General features: G+C 39.5%; 1 protein-coding gene across 1 annotated transcript; it reads right to left on the bottom strand.

Moving 5' to 3' along the window:
* Positions 1–5,534: 5,534 nt before the first annotated feature.
* LOC121524032 (sodium-dependent neutral amino acid transporter B(0)AT1-like) lies at positions 5,535–17,634 on the bottom strand. Its single transcript, XM_041809204.1, has 12 exons — positions 17,281–17,634; positions 13,357–13,497; positions 12,131–12,268; positions 11,860–12,041; positions 11,643–11,753; positions 9,054–9,166; positions 8,846–8,974; positions 8,601–8,757; positions 8,285–8,489; positions 8,036–8,195; positions 6,179–6,341; positions 5,535–5,983 (listed from the first exon to the last, which is right to left on the bottom strand). Exons 1-12 carry the CDS (start codon positions 17,477–17,479, stop codon positions 5,774–5,776), a joined length of 1,908 nt encoding a protein of 635 aa, XP_041665138.1. The 5' UTR covers positions 17,480–17,634; the 3' UTR covers positions 5,535–5,773.
* Between the last annotated feature and the right edge of the window lie 2,467 nt (positions 17,635–20,101).

The following is a 20,101-nucleotide window of genomic DNA, read 5'->3' as shown; positions in this document are numbered from 1 at the left end:
AATGGTGGAGGTCTGCGCTCTCTGGGCGCCTTTCTAGTTTTCACTGTGATCCTTATTTCTGCTAAAATTAATTTGGAAATTTATTTGAGATGTTTTTTACATTTCTTGTGGACTTATGAAAAAAAATAAGTGGTAAAAATAATGAAATATATGCCATCTTTGCCAATTATACAGCATTATATATATAAAAACTTAAATGGTATAAATCAGTTTTAATTCTCACTGTGAGTCTCCTCACTGCTAAAATTCACTTGGTAATTCAATATTTGTGATTTTCTATGTGTCCTCTGTAACAGTGGGCCTCAACTGGTTAGGTATCAGGACCCACCACCTTCTCCTTAAGAAAAATCACAACCCAAATAATAAAAAAAAAAAAATCCAAAAAGTACAAAATAAGAATTAATCAGTGCATGCAGTCAGCATGGTTTCAGCATTTTTACTTACTCTTTAATCAGTTAAGCTAATATTGAAGACAAAGTTATAAATCAAAAACTCTTCATCTCCCTAGTAAATGTCTAACTGCAGCTATCTGGGATGCCTGTTGAAATGCCAGATTGAATTCTGTGTTCTGGCAGAGCGATTAGTGTTTGGGGTGTGTATGCCAGACGTGAATGCAGCAAAAATGTTAAAACACACAAAACTTTTAATTTATTTTATTTATTTATTACGTACTTATTATTATTAGTCTAATCTGCCTCAGTGGACTCTCTCCCTCTGTCACAGCTTTGTTGCTTCATCCTGATATCTGGCCTATCAGGTCCAGTCTCATTAATTCTAAGTTTCTCCTCCAGTGTCCTCGTCTCTAAAGACCTTATTCTTAAATGCTTGACTGAGTTTATTGCATTTTTCTAACTGTCTTCCTAGCATCTCTCCATGAGATGGACAACAAACACGCGAGCAGTTTCTGGCAGAAAGCTAGCGACTTACTGTGATGGTGTATGACTTCCTCTGTGTGTCTCAAATACTGGAGTGTGCTTCTTTGCTGCCACATGTTGGCGTCTGGCGAGTGGTTAGTGGTAATGCCTTCGGGGGCGCCGTCATGTTGCGCCCACAGAGCTCCTACCTCTGGTATTGAAGAGGAGCAAATGCACATGTGCAGCTTATAACAGTTGTCTATGATAGCTGTGGGCGCAGGAGCCCAGCGCCCCAGGAAGGAAATGAGTGAACAGTAAGTAAAGCAAACATGCAGAACTTTAGTGATCTACTGATTTATTGCACACTACACATTTGAATCTCTTAATAAATCCTATTTATTCAGTGCATGTTAGAGTTCATATAAATGTGCTGATATTTAAAGCAAGTGTTTAAAAAATCTATTCAATGATCTTAAAGTGGGGGTATTATGCCTTTTTTCAAGGCTTTACACCATCTCTCTGATACCCACGTAGTAGCTTCACATGGTTTACAGCTCAAAAAACTCCTCATGTTTCTCACACTGGCGTTATTTTAACCTCCGTCGCTTCGTTTTCGCTGCTATCTCTTTAACACCCCCCCACCCCACACCTCCATGGAGGCTGGCTGGCGGCAGGACTCAATGTTTTGTTTCCATCCCCTCTGATGTGGCTAATGTTGTTATGCTAGTAGTTGAAAACTTTGAATTAACCGGTCCGACTGAGTAAAATATGGCAAATTTTGATATACATCCGTACGTGTTAGACCCGGAGTCTGATCCTGATAGTTTGGAGAGAGAGGGGGAAGAAAACTAGCGGCAGCGAAGGATAGAGCAGGACGTATCTATTTGGTAAGTGTTTAATTAGTGTGTTACTCAATGGCTAAATGGCTAAGAGGCCTTGTGGGGGCGGTCTGTTCTGCTTTGCCGGCAACACGGACGAACCACGAACCAGTCAGGAGATAATATTGCGATGACCTCATCAGTTCGCTCCCTGTTTGCTCCATTGAAATCTTGTCTTGGGGGAATCTTGGAGAGATTTTCAACGAACCGTTTTCATCAGTTTACGCGCTAATTCCAAGATTTCTGCGGCACATGTTTATCTTGCGGTTTGAAAATTTGCATACGTGGAGTATGGACACCCAACATTGTGGCTTTATATTTATGTTTAAAAAATCGGAAAATTATAATACCCCCTCGTTAAGATCTGTCCTCTCTTTGTGTCCTAGCACCCCCTATTGACCAGGTGCCGCTCATACATAAGTTCAAATCTTGAGAAGAATACTGAATTTTACCCATACTGATAGGAACACCTAAAAAAATACATGTATGAAATTACTGTATGTCCATTAAGGGCTTCTGTAGATAGAGTTCATGCCACATTTTTTTCCCTGGCACACCTTTGTGACCCACTTTTGGGTCCTGACCCACAAGTTGAGAACCACTGCTTTGGTGCACTGCTAGGCCTTCCTTACCTCTGACCACAGCTGGCTGAGACATAGCTATTATTGGTCTTTCAGCTGTGCTAAGCAAACCTGCTAAGAAACCAGAGTCTGAATCAAAATGGACCGATGCCCACCTTTTAAATGGGTCTTGGTCTGGTTGTTTGGTCCTCAGCCGAGGTCCAGTAGACAGCTGTTAAAGTATTAAAAACTAACCAAACTAACCTGGAAAACAGAGTTGATGTTCATGTCAACAGGGGTCAGGTGTGGAGGCACCCTATGTAATTCAGGTTAGATTACAGTAGACCACTAATCCTCAGCTGGCACCCTGAGGGCCATATCAGGCCCCTAGAGCTCCCTGTCTGGACCCCAGAAGATCGTTAAATTCAGAGATGGAGGAAAAGACGATGTTGTGGTTTTAAGATTATCTTTTGGCTTTAAATGTCTTAAAACCACCTCAAAAACAATTTACATTAAAATAGTTTTAGAATTACTTAACCTTTGATCTGTTTTTACAGAAATTCACTTGTCAGCTGTTATTAGTAAATATTTTTTAAAGAATGGGTTAAGACTGGGGCTGCACGGCAGCACGGGGGTTAGCGCTGTTGCGTCACAGCGAAAGGGTCTGCTTCCCGGTCAGGGTCTTTCTGTGTGGAGTTTGCATGTTCTCCTCATGCATGTGTGGGTTCTCTCTGGGTACTCCGGCTTCTTCCCACCACAAAGACATGCTCATTAGGTGAACTGATTACTCTTACTTGCCCGAAGGTGTGACTGTGAGCATGCCTGGATGTCTGTCTCTATTGCCCCGTTTACATGACAACGTTTTCAAGTGAAAACACAAAAGCTTTGTAGCGTTTTGGCTGTCCGTTTACTCGGCAATGGCGTTTTGGTGCCTGAAAATGGAACTTTTCCTAAACAGGCTCCAGAGTGGAAGTTTTTCAAAACACCCCCGTTTCCGTCTCCGTGTAAACAGGGAAACCGGCACTCTCTGAAAACGGACCTGCGCACTGCGGCTGCAGTAAATATCCATGCACGAGTAGGCTTATAGCGCATGCGCGGATGGGAAGCCCAAAGCAAAGATGGCCGACACCAGTGTACTGTTCGTGCTCCTCACTCTTTTGAATTTAACTGCACTTCTCCAACAATGTGTTGATTTACTTCACCATCACTTGGATCAGCGGAGAGGTTTTTCATGCCTGCACCAGATTCTGACTCGACCCATACACCCTGGATCGAGTCAGAATCTGGTGCAGGCAAATCACACCACCATCTACTGGCCTGGCATGTGTACTACATTGTTTTTGGTATTTCCCGCAGTCTCGTGTGAACGGAGATCGTTTCAAAAACGTTACCATCTGAACGTGGCACTTTTTGGAAACGAAAACGGAAAACTAAGCAAAACGTTGTCGTATAAACGAGGCCTATGTGTCAACCCTGTGATTGACTGCGACCAGTCCAGGGTGTACCCTGCCTCTTGCCCAGTGACAGCTGGGATAGGCTCCTGCCCCCCTGCGACCTAAAAACAGGATAAGCGGTATAAAAAATGGATGGGTTAAGACTGGCAGAAATGTTTCAAAAATGGCCAGATTAAATGGTGAAAAGAGGTTGGAAATGGTAAAAATGGTTGATAAGTGTCAAAATGGGTTGTGGAGTGGGGCAAAGGGACAAAAATTGGTGAAAGGAGGTTAAAATGTGTCAAAAATGGTGCAAAAAAAGTAATGAAAAGGGGTTAGAATCAGAATAAAAGTTTTAAAGGGGTAAAGAATGGAAAAAATGTCTAAAAGGGGCAAACAGTTTCGAAAATGAGTTAAGAGTATAAAAAGAATTACAAAAATAGCCTGGAAAGTAGTGAAAAGAGGTTAACTCTTTGGGTGCCACAGTTTATTCAAGAAAATATTCAATTTGATATCAAGATTTCACAAAGCCGTAGCTTGAAAGTGGTCAGAGATAAAAGCATACTGTAAATGAGAAAAATCTTCAGTATGACCCAAAGTTTGCGGTGGGAGTAAATTCACTCATCTAACTTGCATATTCTGACATCACCAGGCGGCCTCCACCACCATGGCTTCTACCACATCTGCCCCTACCTCTGCTGTGTTTTTTAAATACCCGCTACCTTCGTCAATATTTGTGTTTTGTCTACACCTAAAACCCCCACCATGTCCCCACCCTGGCCACTGTGAGGAAAAGCAACGGCTTTGATATGTGCTGCTGGTGGACTTTCATGGCGCACGATGTCGCACCACTATTACCAGATGACTGAACGTCATCGTCACAGGGGTGAATATTCCTCTATTCCTCCTGGCATTGTGAGTATTCTGGCTGCAGTTCCCTCTCTTTCTCTCTTTTACGCTCCGACTACAACCACTTCTACCACTTCCTTGTCTCCTCGACTGGTGTTGCGTCTTCAAACTCTCTCTCTCCAAAACTTTGAATAGAAACACGCCCACAAATGCTGCTGGGATTGAAGTTACTCATGTCCGCCATCTCCTGGTGTAAAGTAGTAACAACATCAGGCACCATACTTGCAGCTAGAGCCTGTTTAATTCAGCGATGTTGCTTGTTGCAATTTTTTTGACTTTGGCGTTTAAAGGGTTAAAGAGTGGCACACAGGGGAAATAATTGGCAGGAGAGTTGCAATAAGGTGTTAAAAAGTGACAAAAATGATCAATAATGGGTTAAGAGTGGCAAAAATGTTGCAGAAATAACCAAATGAAGAAATGAAAAGGGGTAAAAAGGTAATATTGGTGCTAAATCACAAGTGGGGAGGGACCATTCTCTGGGATTTTCAGCCAGCTCTGTTTGCAGCCCTGATGCATTATAGATAACAGGGATAGATCTCACTGGCAATGCCTAAAGTTTTCATGCATTTTGGAAGAAAATACAGATACTAATACAATAATATGTTCATCAGACCAAAGTATTTATTTAGTTTTTATGTGAAAATCCGGCCCCCGGAGTCTCTGTCAAGGCTAAATCTGGCCCTTGTGACAGTGTACTTGAAGACTCCTGTGTTAGACCGTGGTCGATCTAGCCAGGTTTAAAGAGACACTCCTTCCTGGTACACCCTCCCTGATCACCTTACTTTATAATCAGTGCAGAGATCAATCTTCTCTTCATGGTAAGAAAGGAAACAAACACATTTTGCAAAATGTCAAACTCTTTAAGGTACAACATAAACATACATATGACGAATGAAACAGTAGAAAGTGAATATCACAGTAGTAAGAAAAGCATTAAAAATTACTTTGTTATCCAAAACCACATTATTTTACAGAAAATACATTTATTTCTACAGTACTTTACAGGAAAATACTTCTAAATTTACTTCTTTACACCTCAATAGTCACTATCTTTGGCATTAGAGAGACAACAGCATATCGTCAGCATAAAGGCTATACATTTTACAACAAAAGTCCTTTTGTCACTTTTGTAGAGCAATCTAAAACTTCATTTTGTCATCCATTTGTATTTTGCCAGAGATGGTTTCCAGTTTTTCTTCATCGTAGTCCTTCTTCTTGCAGCATTTTGTCTGGATGACTTTGTAGAGAGCGAACAGTGGGATGGACAGACTGGGGATCCCGGCCAGGATGAAGATGATGATGTAGATCCAGGAGGGGTACGGAGTTGGTTCAAGAATGGGGAAATTTTCCTGTTTGTAAAATCAAGGGAAATATTGTATTTACATGTCATATATTTATATTATTTACAGAACTGTACTGACACTGGAGTTAAAGGTGTAGTTCACATCATAATGAGCATAGAGGACCTTTAACTGGTGAGATTACAACCACAGTTAAAGAGGTATTATCTATGAAAACAGTATTTCTGTGACGAGCACACTTACCGCCTCCTGGTCCCACACCAAATAGGTGAGGCTCTTGCTGACTTGGGTTACAAAGTAGAAAATCAAGATGAAGACCATGATGAGGGGGCTGATCACCCTCCACGTCGCCTGCCAGAATATGTTAGGCTTATGGCCGATCATAAACTCAATGTCCTTGTTGAACCTGTGTGAAAACACAGAGAGAGAGAGACATAATGTTAACCAAGTGAGCATGAAAGCATTCATAAACATGAGCCTGCTGTTTCACAGTGATAACAGCAGCCTGTGTCTGATCAACATGTACATGAGGGATAAAACACTTCTTTGTATCTTAGGTATGAGACCTTATCTGGTTTTCTAGAATAACTGGAAAAAGGCTGACACTATGCAATATTTGTCTTATTTTAAAACTCAGAAGAATCATTTGAGCTACAGCTTTCTGTAACTCCAGGGGAACATCAGCACATCAGCACTGTCCTGCTACATCCCCAGGCACACGCTGTACTTCTTTATCTCTCTAATAATGATACATTATCTCGTCTGAATCATGGACAAGGTCAGAAAACAATGTTGCTGCTCTCTGAGGACTGTGTTTGAAGTAGCCACATGTGCTTCTTTCAGATTATCAGCTGTGCTCGCAGTTCTTCATCAGGCTATATATATATATATATATATATATATATATATATATATATATATATATAAAACAGCATTGGTAATTACCAAAATCATTTATGATGTTTCTGCAATGGTAAATACACCAATATGTAGAAGCTCTTTGACCCAAATGATATTTTTAATGCTAAAATATAATTATTATTGCTATCCATGAATTTTCAAATTTACTGATTTACAAGAAAACTAAAAAGATAGTAAAGCACATTTATATATATATATATCTATATCTATCTATCTATCTATCTATATATATGAATATGAATATATATATATATTTATATAAATATAAAGATAGATATAAAGATAGATATATTGATATAGATATAGATATATAAAAGCTCCCTGGCCTTGTCATAAAATAGCCTTTTATTTGGAGACAGGCCTTTATTTCTAATTCTTTACATCTGAGAAGCAAATTACTTTTCATTTTAGCAGAATTCCCAACATAACTTCAGTGGAAATAACCTACAGCAAACTTTCATGAACTGAGAATTGTCCAATAGCAACATAACAAAAAGCTTTCAAAAGATCTAAAATTTTAATCGCAATCAGTCGCAGGATTTCTCTAATTAATCGTGATTAATTGCAACCCTTTTTAAAATCACATTGTAAAACTCCACTTATTTGTATTTTAAACTGTTCTGTGTGATTTGTGATTTTTCTGTTGAAACTAAGGGGAACTGACTTCCTGTTTAGACCGACTTTTAAAACTAGACTAAAGATTTTCACAGGAACTTAACCCCAGAAAAGGTTTGTTTTTTATGAGCTGAAAAAGAGAACATTAAAAAGGTTCAGATGACGTCTGGTTTATGACATGTCTGACATAAACCAATGTTTTGAAATGGGCAATAAAGAGGCAATTAATTACAATTTAGAAAATAGTGCACTAATTGTTGACCTTGATTAATCACGATTAACTCGATTGATCTTGAAAGCATAATCTTGACAAATATTATTTTAGTAAGTAAAGGCTAAAAGATATGACATACTGGTCTAAACTGTCCATGGCATGGGGAGATGGACATGTCACAGTTTGTCTGTGTTTGATGAAAAGCTCTTTTTAACTGACTACTCTTTGTTTGAGGATTAATGGTTTGTTTTTACTCGCTGTAACACTACAGGCATATTATGGGTCATAAAAATCTGTGATCTGGGCTGAATGACCTTATCTAGCTAGACACTGTTCCAGGTAAAACCTACCTGTCTACCCCGTAGATGTAGATGACAGAGATCATTTCACAGAATCCAATGACCAGGAGAGGAATGGAGCCGGCAAAGTTGTCAAAAAGAGCCAGCCAGTAGTTTCCGGAGCGCAGGGCAAAGATGAGGCCCAAAGCAAAAGATATCAAGCAAGTCAGACCTGAACAAAGAAGAAGACAAAGATTTAGAGACTCTCATTCCTCATCTGAGTGACAGGCATGCCACCAAACAGGAAGTTGTGAAAATTACCGCAGAAAACCTCTTTGGGCCATGTTCGGGGCAGGAGTCTGAGGTCCTGCAGAGGAACCACAACTCCCTCAATGTTGCCAAACATGGTGGATAGACCGAGGCAGAAGAGCATGACGAAGAAGAGGACAGCCCAGAGAGGGGAAATGGGCATCTTAATGATGGCTTCTGTGAACACGATGAAGGCCAGACCGGTTCCCTCCACTCCCTGAATGAATCATAGAACAGATATTTGAACCACTGATTCAATGTTGGTGAGATTTACTTTCTAAATAAGAATTAACAGCTGTGATAAAACATGGAGAAGCTTCTTACTGACCTGACTGAGGAACTGTTTCATGTCACATTCCTCAAAGGTCAGTCTAGCAATGGTGTCTGGACTTGTGGTGTTGAGGTGGTTGAAAACTTCATCGTAGTTGCTTTGTGTGATGCTGCTTTCAGGGTAGTTGAAGGCATTTATCAGCGTCATGATGTTGCTGTAAAAAACACAGCAAGACATTTCAGTCAGCTCTCCTTGCATGCAGAAACCTTCCTTTTACTACTGTTTGTCCAATCTAAACTCACTGGTCCATGCAGTCGTCATATTTTTCTGTGGCTCTGAAGCCGATGATGGAGTAGATGACAGTTGCAGAGTACACAGACGTGCAGCCGTTGATGATGGAGATGAGAACGGCGTCCTGCTCACAGTTATTGCTGCAGTGAACAAATGATCAAATGAGGGCAGCAGCTAATAAAATCATGTTGTTGGTGTTTAGAAGAGGTGGGTACTCACTGGATAGAGTTGTAACTTGAGAAGGAAATGAGACCGCCAAAAGCCAAGGAGAAGGAGTAGAACACTTGAGCTCCAGCATCCAGCCACGTCGCTGGATTCATTAACTCATTTACCTGAAAGAGAATGGAGGTTTGGATTCATCAGTAGAGGTGTGAAACCGAGCCCATGCAAATTACCTTCATCTGACAGTAAACATTGTCTCTCAGTGTCCCAGCCTTTGATAATTATTGACTATGGCTGGGACATTAGGCACATGTTGTTAACCAGGTTTAAACAGGTCATAGGATTATATGTAATCAGTTTGAATCAGTCATAATAAAAATACACTTTTAGATTAAGGCTCTGAACATTTTAGAAACAACAGCTATGCACATGCATCTGCAAAAACAACTAAGGCTGGAGAAAACCAGTGCTGAGAAAAGGTCTTTACCCCCTTCCTGATTTCTTATTTTTTCATATACACTATATTGCCAAAAGTATTCGCTCACCTGCCTTGATTCGCATTTGAACTTAAGTGACATCCCATTCTTAATCCATAGGTTTTAATATGATTTTGGTCCAGCTATAACAGCTTCAGCTCTTCTGGGAAGGCTTTCTACAAGGTTTAGGAGTGTGTTTATGAGAATTTTTGACCATTCTTCCAGAAGCACATTTGTGAGGTTGAATGAGAAGGCTCTCAGTCTCTGCTCTAATTCATCCCAAAGGTGTTCTATCAGGTTGAGGTGAGGACTCTGTGCAGGCCAGTCTAGTTGATCCACACCAAACTCTCTCATCCATGTCTTTATGGACCTTGCTTTGTGCACTGGTGCACAGTCATGTTGGTGCTTGATTTTATACACCTGTGGCTGTGGAAGTGATTTGAACACCTGATTTACATTATTTGGATGGGTGAGTGAATACTTTTGGCAATATAGTGTATGTGAAAACATTAAACCCATGTAAATATTAGACAGAGGTAGCCTGAGTAAATACAAAATGCAGTTTTTAAATGATGATTTATCCAAACCTACCTAGCCCTGTGTGAAAAAGTCTTTGCCCCTAACCCTATGAAGTGGTCGTTCCATCATTGGCGGCAACAACTGCAAGCAACTTGCAGTGAATCTTCCACATTCCTATGGAGGAATTTTGTCCCGCTCTTCTTTGCAGGAATGTGTTTATTCAGCCATAGTGGAGAGTCTTTGTGCATGGACAGCCAGGTTAAGGTCGTGCCATTCAGAGGTGGACCTGTCGTGCTGCAAAACTCCCAGTGCACTTGAATTTGAGATCAGGAACTGCTGGCCAGTCATTCTCCATCAGAATGTTGTGGTAGAGAGCAGAAGTCATGATTCCTTCAATTACGGCAAGTTATGGAGTTGCTGCAGCTGCAAAGCAGCCCAATATGCACACCTTTCAAAAAGTTCAATTTATATCTTGCCAGCCCACAGAATATTTTACCACAAACCTCGGGAAGTTGACTTTTTCTTGGCAAAAGGGAGATGAGCCTTTGTGTTTTTTTTGTTCAGCAGTGGTTTTGGCCTTTGAACTCTCCCATGGATTTTGTGTTCATTGAATAATGACCACTGACCTTAACTGAGTCAAGTGAGGCCTGCAGGTCTTTAGATGTTCTGGTTTCTCTTCTGACCTCCTGAATGAGTCATTGATGCGCCTTTGGAGTACTTTGGATAGGCCGACCACTACTGGAAAGGTTCGGTGATGTTCCAAGTTTTCTCCATTTGTGGATAATGGCTCTCACTCTGGCTTGCTAAAGTCCAAAAGCCTGAGAAATTGCTTTGTTTTTCAGTATATGTTGCTTTTTGAGATATTTTAACCTTCACTTTGTTGGACAGGTTCTATTTATGTCAGGGGTGTCCAAACTATGGCCAAGGGACCAAATGCAGCCCATGAGCTATTTTTGACCTGCTTTCAGCAAATTCTTGAAATTAGATGAAATATGGTCCACGTTAGAGCATGAAGCTTGCACTAGACTGTATTATTCTTCTTAGTCCCAGCACAAAGCAGTGCTACCATGCTAATTCTGTAAACAAACATTTTGACAAGATGAATTTGTTCATGTTTATTTTTTTTCATGACTGATTGAGACAACACTGTGAATGATGAATATATCAGCAACCAAAATAATAACGGTATCTTGATTTATAACACCCTGATAGATCACAACAGCAAATAGCAGCACCTGTGAAGTCCAAGGGATAAAGCCAGTGGCATCAGAGGCCCCTGAAATCTGGCCCAGTTACTAAGCATATCTTAACCCACACTGGACTGGTTTTACTAACTTTAATGTCTTCAAGGTGTGGTAAATGAAAGTGGCTCCACCATCCTTATATATTTCTGTATGTGGCCCTCAGTGGAAAAAGTTTGGACGTCCCTGATTGAAGTGATTTGTTGATTCAACAGATCTGACAGTAATAGTAATAATAGTAATAATAATGATCTGAAACATTTAAGTGTGACAAATATGCAAAAATAAGAAATCAGAAAGTGAGCTACTACTTTTTCACAGTACTGTACACGCTGTTAATTTTGTGTACGCAGATTCATGATTGCTGCCTACGTAAAAACGTCTTTTATCAGTGCTTGGTCAGTGCTTACATCAGGAGTGAAGAGAAACTTGACCCCCTCTAGAGATCCTTTCAGAGTCAGCCCTCTGACGAGGAAAATAGTGAGGACCAGGTATGGAAGAGTGGAGGTGACGTAGACAGCCTGACAAGAACAGCATGAAAAAATGAGTCCTAAATGATCTGGTTTAAAAAATAGTTCTTGCATTCCTCCAACATTAGATTTCTCAGACTTAAGAAGTCTTTCTGACCTTTCCTGTCGTCTCGATTCCGCGGATGCAGCAAACATAAAGCAGCGTCCATGCAGCGACCAGAGCCAGTACCATCCACCACTGCAGACCTCCAGCATCATCAATAGCTGTGGAGGTGTTCAGCGTCTCTCTGTACCAGAAGTAGTCAACAGTGGTGCTGCGAGCACATTCCTCCACAAGACCTGCACAGACATATGAAGGGGACTTTCAGTTTAGACTGTACTGAGGATTTTTTCTTTTGTCCTTTGACTGTAGAGACATGAAGACTTACCTGTCCCATTGGCATTGAGGGGGCATTGGCTCCAAGGCAGAGGGTCCTGGAAGGAATTGAAGAGGTACCACATGATCCAGGCCATGATGGTGTTGTAGTACATGCCGACCAAAAATGACACCAGCAAGGACGCAATGCCTGTAACAAAATGAGCCAATGATTCATGGTTAGTATTAAAACAACAAAAAATAATCAAGGTAGTGTTTTTAGAAATGTAAATGCTGGATCGGACTAAATATTTACTGCTACACTGACAAACTCTTATCCTCTCTTAGCCAAAAAACTGAAAGCACTACAGGTTAATCTCCTGAGACCTGAACTTTTGTTTTTTGTTTGTCACACTTATTTAAGATAAGTGGGAACTGATAAGTTTAAAACTTAAGCCTTTGCTTTGAACAGGAAGTGGTTTTGTTTTTGTTTTGTTTTGTTTTGTTTTGTTTTTTACCAAAAATAGAGTCTGTTTATGATGACAACAGGCTTATCTCACCATCCATTATAATCATTTTTATGAATTTATCTTGTTTTTTTTAGATTTTGAGTGAACTCCCATCAAACTCTCCAGATTAAAAAAATATGTACCCCAAAAATAAAAAATAATTCCTGGAAATTTTAGAGTAAATTCTCCTGGCAAAATGTTCCAGGAAAATGTCTTAGATTACCACCATGCTGTAGGAAAACCAAAATGAAATGTCCTCATATGTGCACTCAGGGTCTCAGGAGGTAAAAAGGAAAGTATGAACAAGCTATCAGTCAAGAAGAACTTGACACATGAGTGTGAAAGCATGCCAGATATATTAGCCCAATTAGACCAGCCATAGTGGCTTCTCTGTGTGTGAATAGAAGATCTTCAGAGGAAAAATGTTTGGATTTTTGGTATTGTCGAATGTCACTCTGGTAAATGAAAATAAAAGACAGGGTGCAGGTGTGATCCTGTAGGTTTAGGCCAGTGTTCCAAGCTCAACGGTAGCTGAAGCACGCTTTCATTTCAGTGGTGGCTAGACTTTCATAGTTGCACAAGTTAAGCTGTAGTTTATTTACTTTAACAACCCTCACTAGCCCAGTTGCACTTGTCAGCGTAATGTTTGCTCATTAACTGACCCTAACATCAGTAGAAGTGAAACTAAATGTCTGGTTTTCAATGACGTGGGGATGGTAAAATGTGTGCAGTAGGTGAAAAGTTCAGGCTGTCGTCAGGGTTGATACACTTGAATTTGATTTTTACCCACCAACTCCTGTCAGGCATGGATTGATCGATCTCCACACTCCCACACTTCCTTTCCTCAGACGCTGGCCGATGGCAAACTCCAGGTGCAGCAGCGGAATTCCCTCCAAGACCAGCAGGATAAGGAATGGGATCATGAATGCTCCTAAAAGAGCCAAATTCACATAATCAGAATGGGTTACAGGTTCGAGTTCATCAGCACTTTAATTAGAAGAATTATTGGAAACTGTAAAAAACTACAACAATAGACAGTTACAAGAATTGACAGAGCTTTACATCTCGCTAAAGTTAAGAAATCCAGTCACTTAAGAGTTAACTGGATCACCGGCAGATGTGCAAGAAAGTATTTAATTTAATGGTTTACATTTTTTAAATAGTTTACAATAGGATATTACAGAGAAGAATATATATTTACAGTATGATACAATAGATCTAATAAAGACTCCAGCTTTCATTTATCCCAGTGACAGTCATTTACCAAAGAGCAGTTAGCCTTTAGGTTGGACCTGCTGCTCTATTACTGCTCATTCACTCACCTCCACTCTGCACCTTACGTTTTAATCATTTCCATTTTGGTACGAGCTCTGAGCCAGTTTTAGGGTTGATTTTGTTTGCACTGATCTTTATGTGGTCTAACTTTTATTGTGTTAAGCTTTCTTAGACTTTTTTAATGAGCTTTTAATTCACTGTTGCTCTCCTCGACTAGTTTCTGTTGTCTTCAGTGTGGTAGTTTTGCAAAACTAGTCCCCAAACAACGAAGAGACTTTGAATATTTTTTTTAAGTGAAATAGATAGATCAGACCATTGAGGGACAATAAGAGAATGAAGGTTTGCTAATTCTCTGTTTCTGTGTTAGAGCAGGATTGTCTAAATAGAAAAGTGATACTAAAACACTTTAGATTGGTTTTACTTCTTGTGATTTTGTAACATAGTTACACTAAGTTATCTTTGCATTACTCACATATTTCAGAATTTTAAACTGAATTCTTTAAGTCAGTGGTTCCCAACCTGGGGTCCAGGCCCCCCTAGAGGGGTGCCAAAGGTCTCAGGGAGGTGCGTGGACCCTGTCTGCTCTGACTTTGTCAAAATTAGATTTGCATACATTTTTCTAAAGTCATGTTTTGGAACAATGTAAGACCGTGTATTAGATTTAAAAAATATAGAAATATGAAAGCAAATTCAGAATTTCAGAGTTGAAAAAGTTGGAAATTTACAATAAAAGCCGTGAAATTTTAAAGTTTAAAATCTTAAATTTTGACATTAGAGACATCAAACTTTCAAGTTCTTAAAATTGCAAGTTTATAGCTGTGACAAGTCAAAAGTGTAAAAGAAACCAAACTGAAAACAATGGTCTGATTTTCAACTTTGTAGTCCCAGAAATTCTAAACCTTGGTTCATGTACATCAGGGGTTAAACTTCATTTTCACCAGCTTTTTCTTGACTGACACTGTTGTGGCCAGACCTTAGATATACTGAAATAAAATCTATATTTTCACCTGATTAAAATATTCTTGTAAAAACATGAATTCCTCTAAAATTAATGGAACTTTAAGCATTTAACAATGAGATCAGTCACTATCGCCTTTACTACAGCCAGCCACCAGGGGGCGATTGATATATTTTAGCTACATATTTCTAGAGCCCTCTTGATGTCTATCTCTGAGTTTGATGCTAATATGCTGTGCTGTGATTGGCCAAAAACACATACAGGAAACAGATCTGTGAAGATTCTCAGAGCTGCCCTCTCAAAGAGAGTGCAACTTTAATCAAGATAACGATAATAAATACGTGTTCACTGTGCCAATCACAGAAATATCAGTGTGCTTCTTGTCTGATAAGCCGCTAGGTTGGAGGTTTTCTTTAGACTTCAAGAAAACATTTTTTTGCCTTCTCAAATTTTCTGAATTTGATCATCCTCTGGGGGCCAGATGGGAAGCTATGGGGGGCCTGATGTGGACCCCGGGCCTCCAGTTGATTATCATGGATGTACATTTATGACTTTTAAAAGAGTGGCCCTGAAACACCGTCAGAATAACGGAGAGTTTATACCAGTGATACTCAACGCGTGGCTCTTAAACTACATGTGGCTTTTTTATGTCTTCATTTGAAACTTTGACCCCAGAAAGTCACTTTATTCAGTTTGTTTCCCACATTTATACAGCAGGCTTTACTTGTCAAACTTAACTGTATATTTCCATTCACCTTATTTAAAATTTTTGCCCCTTCTCTCCAATTTTTCGCACATTTTTGTCCATTTTTGTCACTTTTATCCTGCTTTTTGTTTTTTTTACCCTCTATTTTGCCATTTTTTTCACTTTTTGTCTATTTTAGCTACGTTTTGTATCAAATGCCACTTATTTCCCATGTTGCCACTCTTTGCTGCTTTTTGCCCTTTTTTGCCCACATTTACGCTGATGTTTGCCCATTATAGTCACTTTTCACTCATTTTTCCCACATTTTGATGATTTTTTTACCATTTTTACCACCTGTTACTCATTTTTTGGCCTTTTTTTGGCCTTTTCACCATTTATGACATTTTTGACCATTTTGCAACAAATAACTTATTTTTATCACAACTTTAACCCATTTTTGCCACTTTTTTACATGTACTTCCAACAATAACTTATTTTTATCTCCACTTTAATCAATATTTGCCACCTGTTGACCAATATTTCCAACCATAACTAAATTTTATTGCCACTTTAACCAATTGTTGACACTTTTTGACCAATTTTTCCAACTTAAACTTATTTTTATCTCCACTTTAACCCATCTTTGCCACTTTTTGACCAATATTTCCAACAACTTATTTTTATTTCCACTCTAAACAATATTTGCCACTTTTTGACCAACATTTCCAACTACAACTTATTTTAATTGTTAAAGTGGCAATTATTTTAATTGCACTCTAACTCATGTTTGCCACTTTTTGACCAATATTTCTAACTATAACTTATTTTTAGCTCCACTTTAACCCGTTTTTGCCAGGGGTTAGTTTTTTCACCACTTAGATTGTGGCTCTTGCAAAGGTATTTCTTAACAGTTTGGCTCTTAGGTTGAGCAGGGTTGAGTAACACTGGTTTATAAATACATCTTTTGTCAAGAACAAATGTAGTAGGCCTATTATGTTGGGATTTTGTCCATGAAAACAAATGTAAATGTATGTAACTTTTTTCCATGTGGGTCCTTAGATATGAATATAAGAATAAAAGGCTGGGATCCACTGCTTTAACCACTCATTCTGAGGGCTCTTTGCTGGTCTCACAGTCTTGGTGCTGATGTGACTGTGTTTGTGGCGCACTTTGCCGTATTTGAGGGTTTAATTGGTGCTGATTTAGAGCTGTGTTCTTTTAACTGTGACCTGCCAAGGGACTGCAGTTGAAGATTAGCTTAGCTGTAGCTCTGGTATCAAACCTGGAGTCTGGGACCCCTGGGTTGGTTCCAAAGATCTCAGGGACTTGGCAAGGCTTTGTCTGCTCAGAGTTCGTCATAAGTGGATTTACACAGATGAGCTAAAATCATGATAAAACGCCTATTAAGTATTTAATTTACATAATTTTGTCAAGAAAAACTCGTAGACCTATTTTTTTAGGATTCTACCGATAAAACGATAAAAATGCTGATTTTTGACAATAATGTGTCACTTTTTTAATGAGCGGGGTCCCAAGGAAAAAAGGCTGGGAACAATGTGGCAACATCTCTGTTACTCATGGTTGGTGTTAAAATAAATATGAGTCTGTAAATGTCTCACAGTATTAGTGAGTGTATTATGGACCTGTTCATTTTTTTAGTGGACTAAGGTTGCTTTGTCCTGTAGAAGCAGCTCAGACCTAAACAGTTCAGAGCTCATTCACAGTGACTATTGTCTGGCAGCTTTTTTGTTTTCATGTCTCCCTGAGAGAAATGAAGAAGTCTCATCCCAGCTTACCTCCTCCGTGGCTCTGACACAGGTAAGGAAACCTCCAGACGTTCCCAAGTCCCACACAGAATCCCACACATGTGAGCAGATACTGGGCTTTGTTGTCCCACTTGGGCCTGTCCCCTGCCTCCTCGGTCTCCATCCTCTCTAGGTCCTTGTGAGAAGGGATCCGGTCATCCAGCCCTGGGTTTGGGATCTTCAGCTTCATTGTTGCTTTTTTGAAAACTTCACCGGCAGAAGGATTTGGAAGAGCGGCTGCTTAATCTCTCTCTTCAGTAAGGGCTGGTTCTGTTTTGTTACTTTCTTGCAGATCCTGTGGAGGCTGTGTCCTTTCTCATCAGTCTCCTCTGTGCTCTGTGTCTCTCTGACTCATTCACCCCCACTGTGTGTCCTGGGAATGGGTGCTGAGGTATTTTACTTTGACCTCTGGCACCCAAGCAGCAGTTATCAGCAGCTCCTTACAGTCTGTTTTACATTATGTAATGTCAGCATGTTCTGGTAGGAAAGGTGCAACCTTCTTGATAATGGTTAATACATCACATGTTGGAGTGTCATCCCAATGCAGATCTTAGTCATGAATTTGTGAGGGAGAATGTGAACAGTGACAAGATTTACACTAAAAAGTCAACTTTACTGACTCTTTATGAAAACATGAGGGATTATTCTGTTAAGACAGGCTGATGGATAAATAAAGCAGTTTGAAGCCTCTTTGCCTGGCACGGACTGATGAAGAAACCCTCTTATCCAGTGATACTCAAAGCGTGGCTCTAGAATGATGATTTGTAGCTCTTTTATGTCTAAATTTGAAATATTATTCTCCCAGAAAACCTTGAAAAGGAAAATTTGACCTCAGAAATTATCCATTGCAAGTCACATTAATCAGTTTGTTTCCCACACTTACAAAGCTGGCTTTAACCATCGACCTCTATTTTTTGTCTGCATATTTCTGTTGCCCTTTTGTGCAATTTTCTGCTACTTTAATTCCATTTTTACTGCTTTTTGACACTTTTATCCTTCTTTTGCAATGTTTTGCCCCATTCAAGCTGCTTTTTGCAATCAAATGCCATTAAATTCCCATTTGGCCAATCTTTCATGCTTTTTGCCAATTTTTTCCCACCTTTTTTATGATTTTTGCCCATTTTAGTCACTTTTAACTCATTTTCTCCATGTTTTGCTATGTTTGGACCAATTTTGTCACCTGTAGCTCATTTTTTGCCACTTTTCAACAATTTTTGACACTTTCTGCTCTTTTTTGCCACTTTTCTGCCAGTGTTTGCTGTTTTTTGACTATTTTTGTCACCTGTAGCTCATTTTTTACCACTTTTCACCCATTTTTGTGACTTTCTGCTCTTTTTTGCCACTTTTCTGTTAGTGTTTGCCACGTTAAGCCCATTTTAGACACTTCTTTTTGACACTTTTATCCTGCTTTATGCAAATTTTTTGCTCCTTGCTGTCTCTTCTCGTCCAATTAAGCTGCCTTTTGCAATTATTTGCCACTTTTTGCCATTTTTTCCCACCCTTTTTCTGATTTTTGCCCATTTTTGCCACTTGTGACTCAATATTTGGTCACTTTCCACCCACATTGCCACTTTTCTCCCAGTGTTTGCTGCTTTTTGACCATTTTTGCCACCTTTAACTTGTTTTAATTGCTGCTTTTCCCCACTCAGATTGTGACTCTTGCAAATGTATTTTCCCATAATTTGGCTCTTTGGGTGAGCAGGATTGAGTAACATTGCTCTTAATGATGACCAAACATTTTCCCTCACATCTTATCTTCACAATCAGGCCATGCCTCATGTAATCCTTGAGAAATCAAATTGTTTTACTGCAGAGGGATGTTCTCGTTGGCCTGATAAAGAACACTTGTAAGCAGAAACAATCATTTTAAATCACTAACTAACCTTCCTCTGGTTGATAATGGAGTCTCTCTTGAAGAACGTCATGCGTTAAATTCAATCTTCACTGTATGTGTTTTGATTGAATGACTGTTGTTGCTCTCTGATGGTGGAGAGTTCATTTAAGCCTTATCACACTTCCTCGATACGATTAATAACCTGAGAAAACAGGTGTTGGCATTTAAAGACAGGTTTACAATGCTGGCAAACCAATAAAAATCAGTACCAAGATTGCATTTAAATGGGCTTTGCATTACATACAGTATGTGCATCATTTCTTCCGTACTTTTGGCCTTGCTATGAAAAGTCATCTCATTTAAAAGCAGCAGTTCAGAGCTGTTTGTGACTCAATAACAAGTGAGCTAACAGATAAGATAAAACTTCAAATGGTGTATTATACAGCCTGATACTTTGAAGTTTCAGTGGCATTGTTCCAGTGTCACTTTAAAAAGTTCTTGTTGTTTTTTCTACTTTTAACTTCATCTGGGGCGACTGTGGCTCAGGAGGAAGAGACGTTCTTTTTGCAACCAGAAGTTTGGGAGTTTGATTCCTGCAGACACATGTTGATGTGTTCTAGGGCAGACATTTAACCCCTAATTTACCCCCGATGATGCCTTAGTGGTGTGTGAATGAGCAGGAATGAAGTTATTAAACACTGATGGCCACTCTTCATGGCAACCTTCATCATCAGTGTGTTAATTTGGAGTGAATGGGTTTGAATATTGTGCTTAAAATCCTTATAAAAACCCAAGTCCATTTATCATTACCATTTACTGGACTACTTCTTTTTCATTCTGGCTCAGAGGTTCCCAGGCATATCAAAGGCTACTGTATACCATTAGCTGTTTGTGTGTACCCACCTTGCAAAACGTCTCATTCTTTGTATGTTATAACGATAGATACTGACACATCACCGGTGTTATTCAAGGTTCACT

Source organism: Cheilinus undulatus, linkage group 16 (genome assembly GCF_018320785.1).
Source record: "Cheilinus undulatus linkage group 16, ASM1832078v1, whole genome shotgun sequence".
NCBI classification, from domain to species: domain Eukaryota; kingdom Metazoa; phylum Chordata; class Actinopteri; order Labriformes; family Labridae; genus Cheilinus; species Cheilinus undulatus.
The sequence above is the reverse complement of the archived record's forward strand: the minus strand, read 5'-3'. Positions and strand labels throughout refer to the sequence as shown.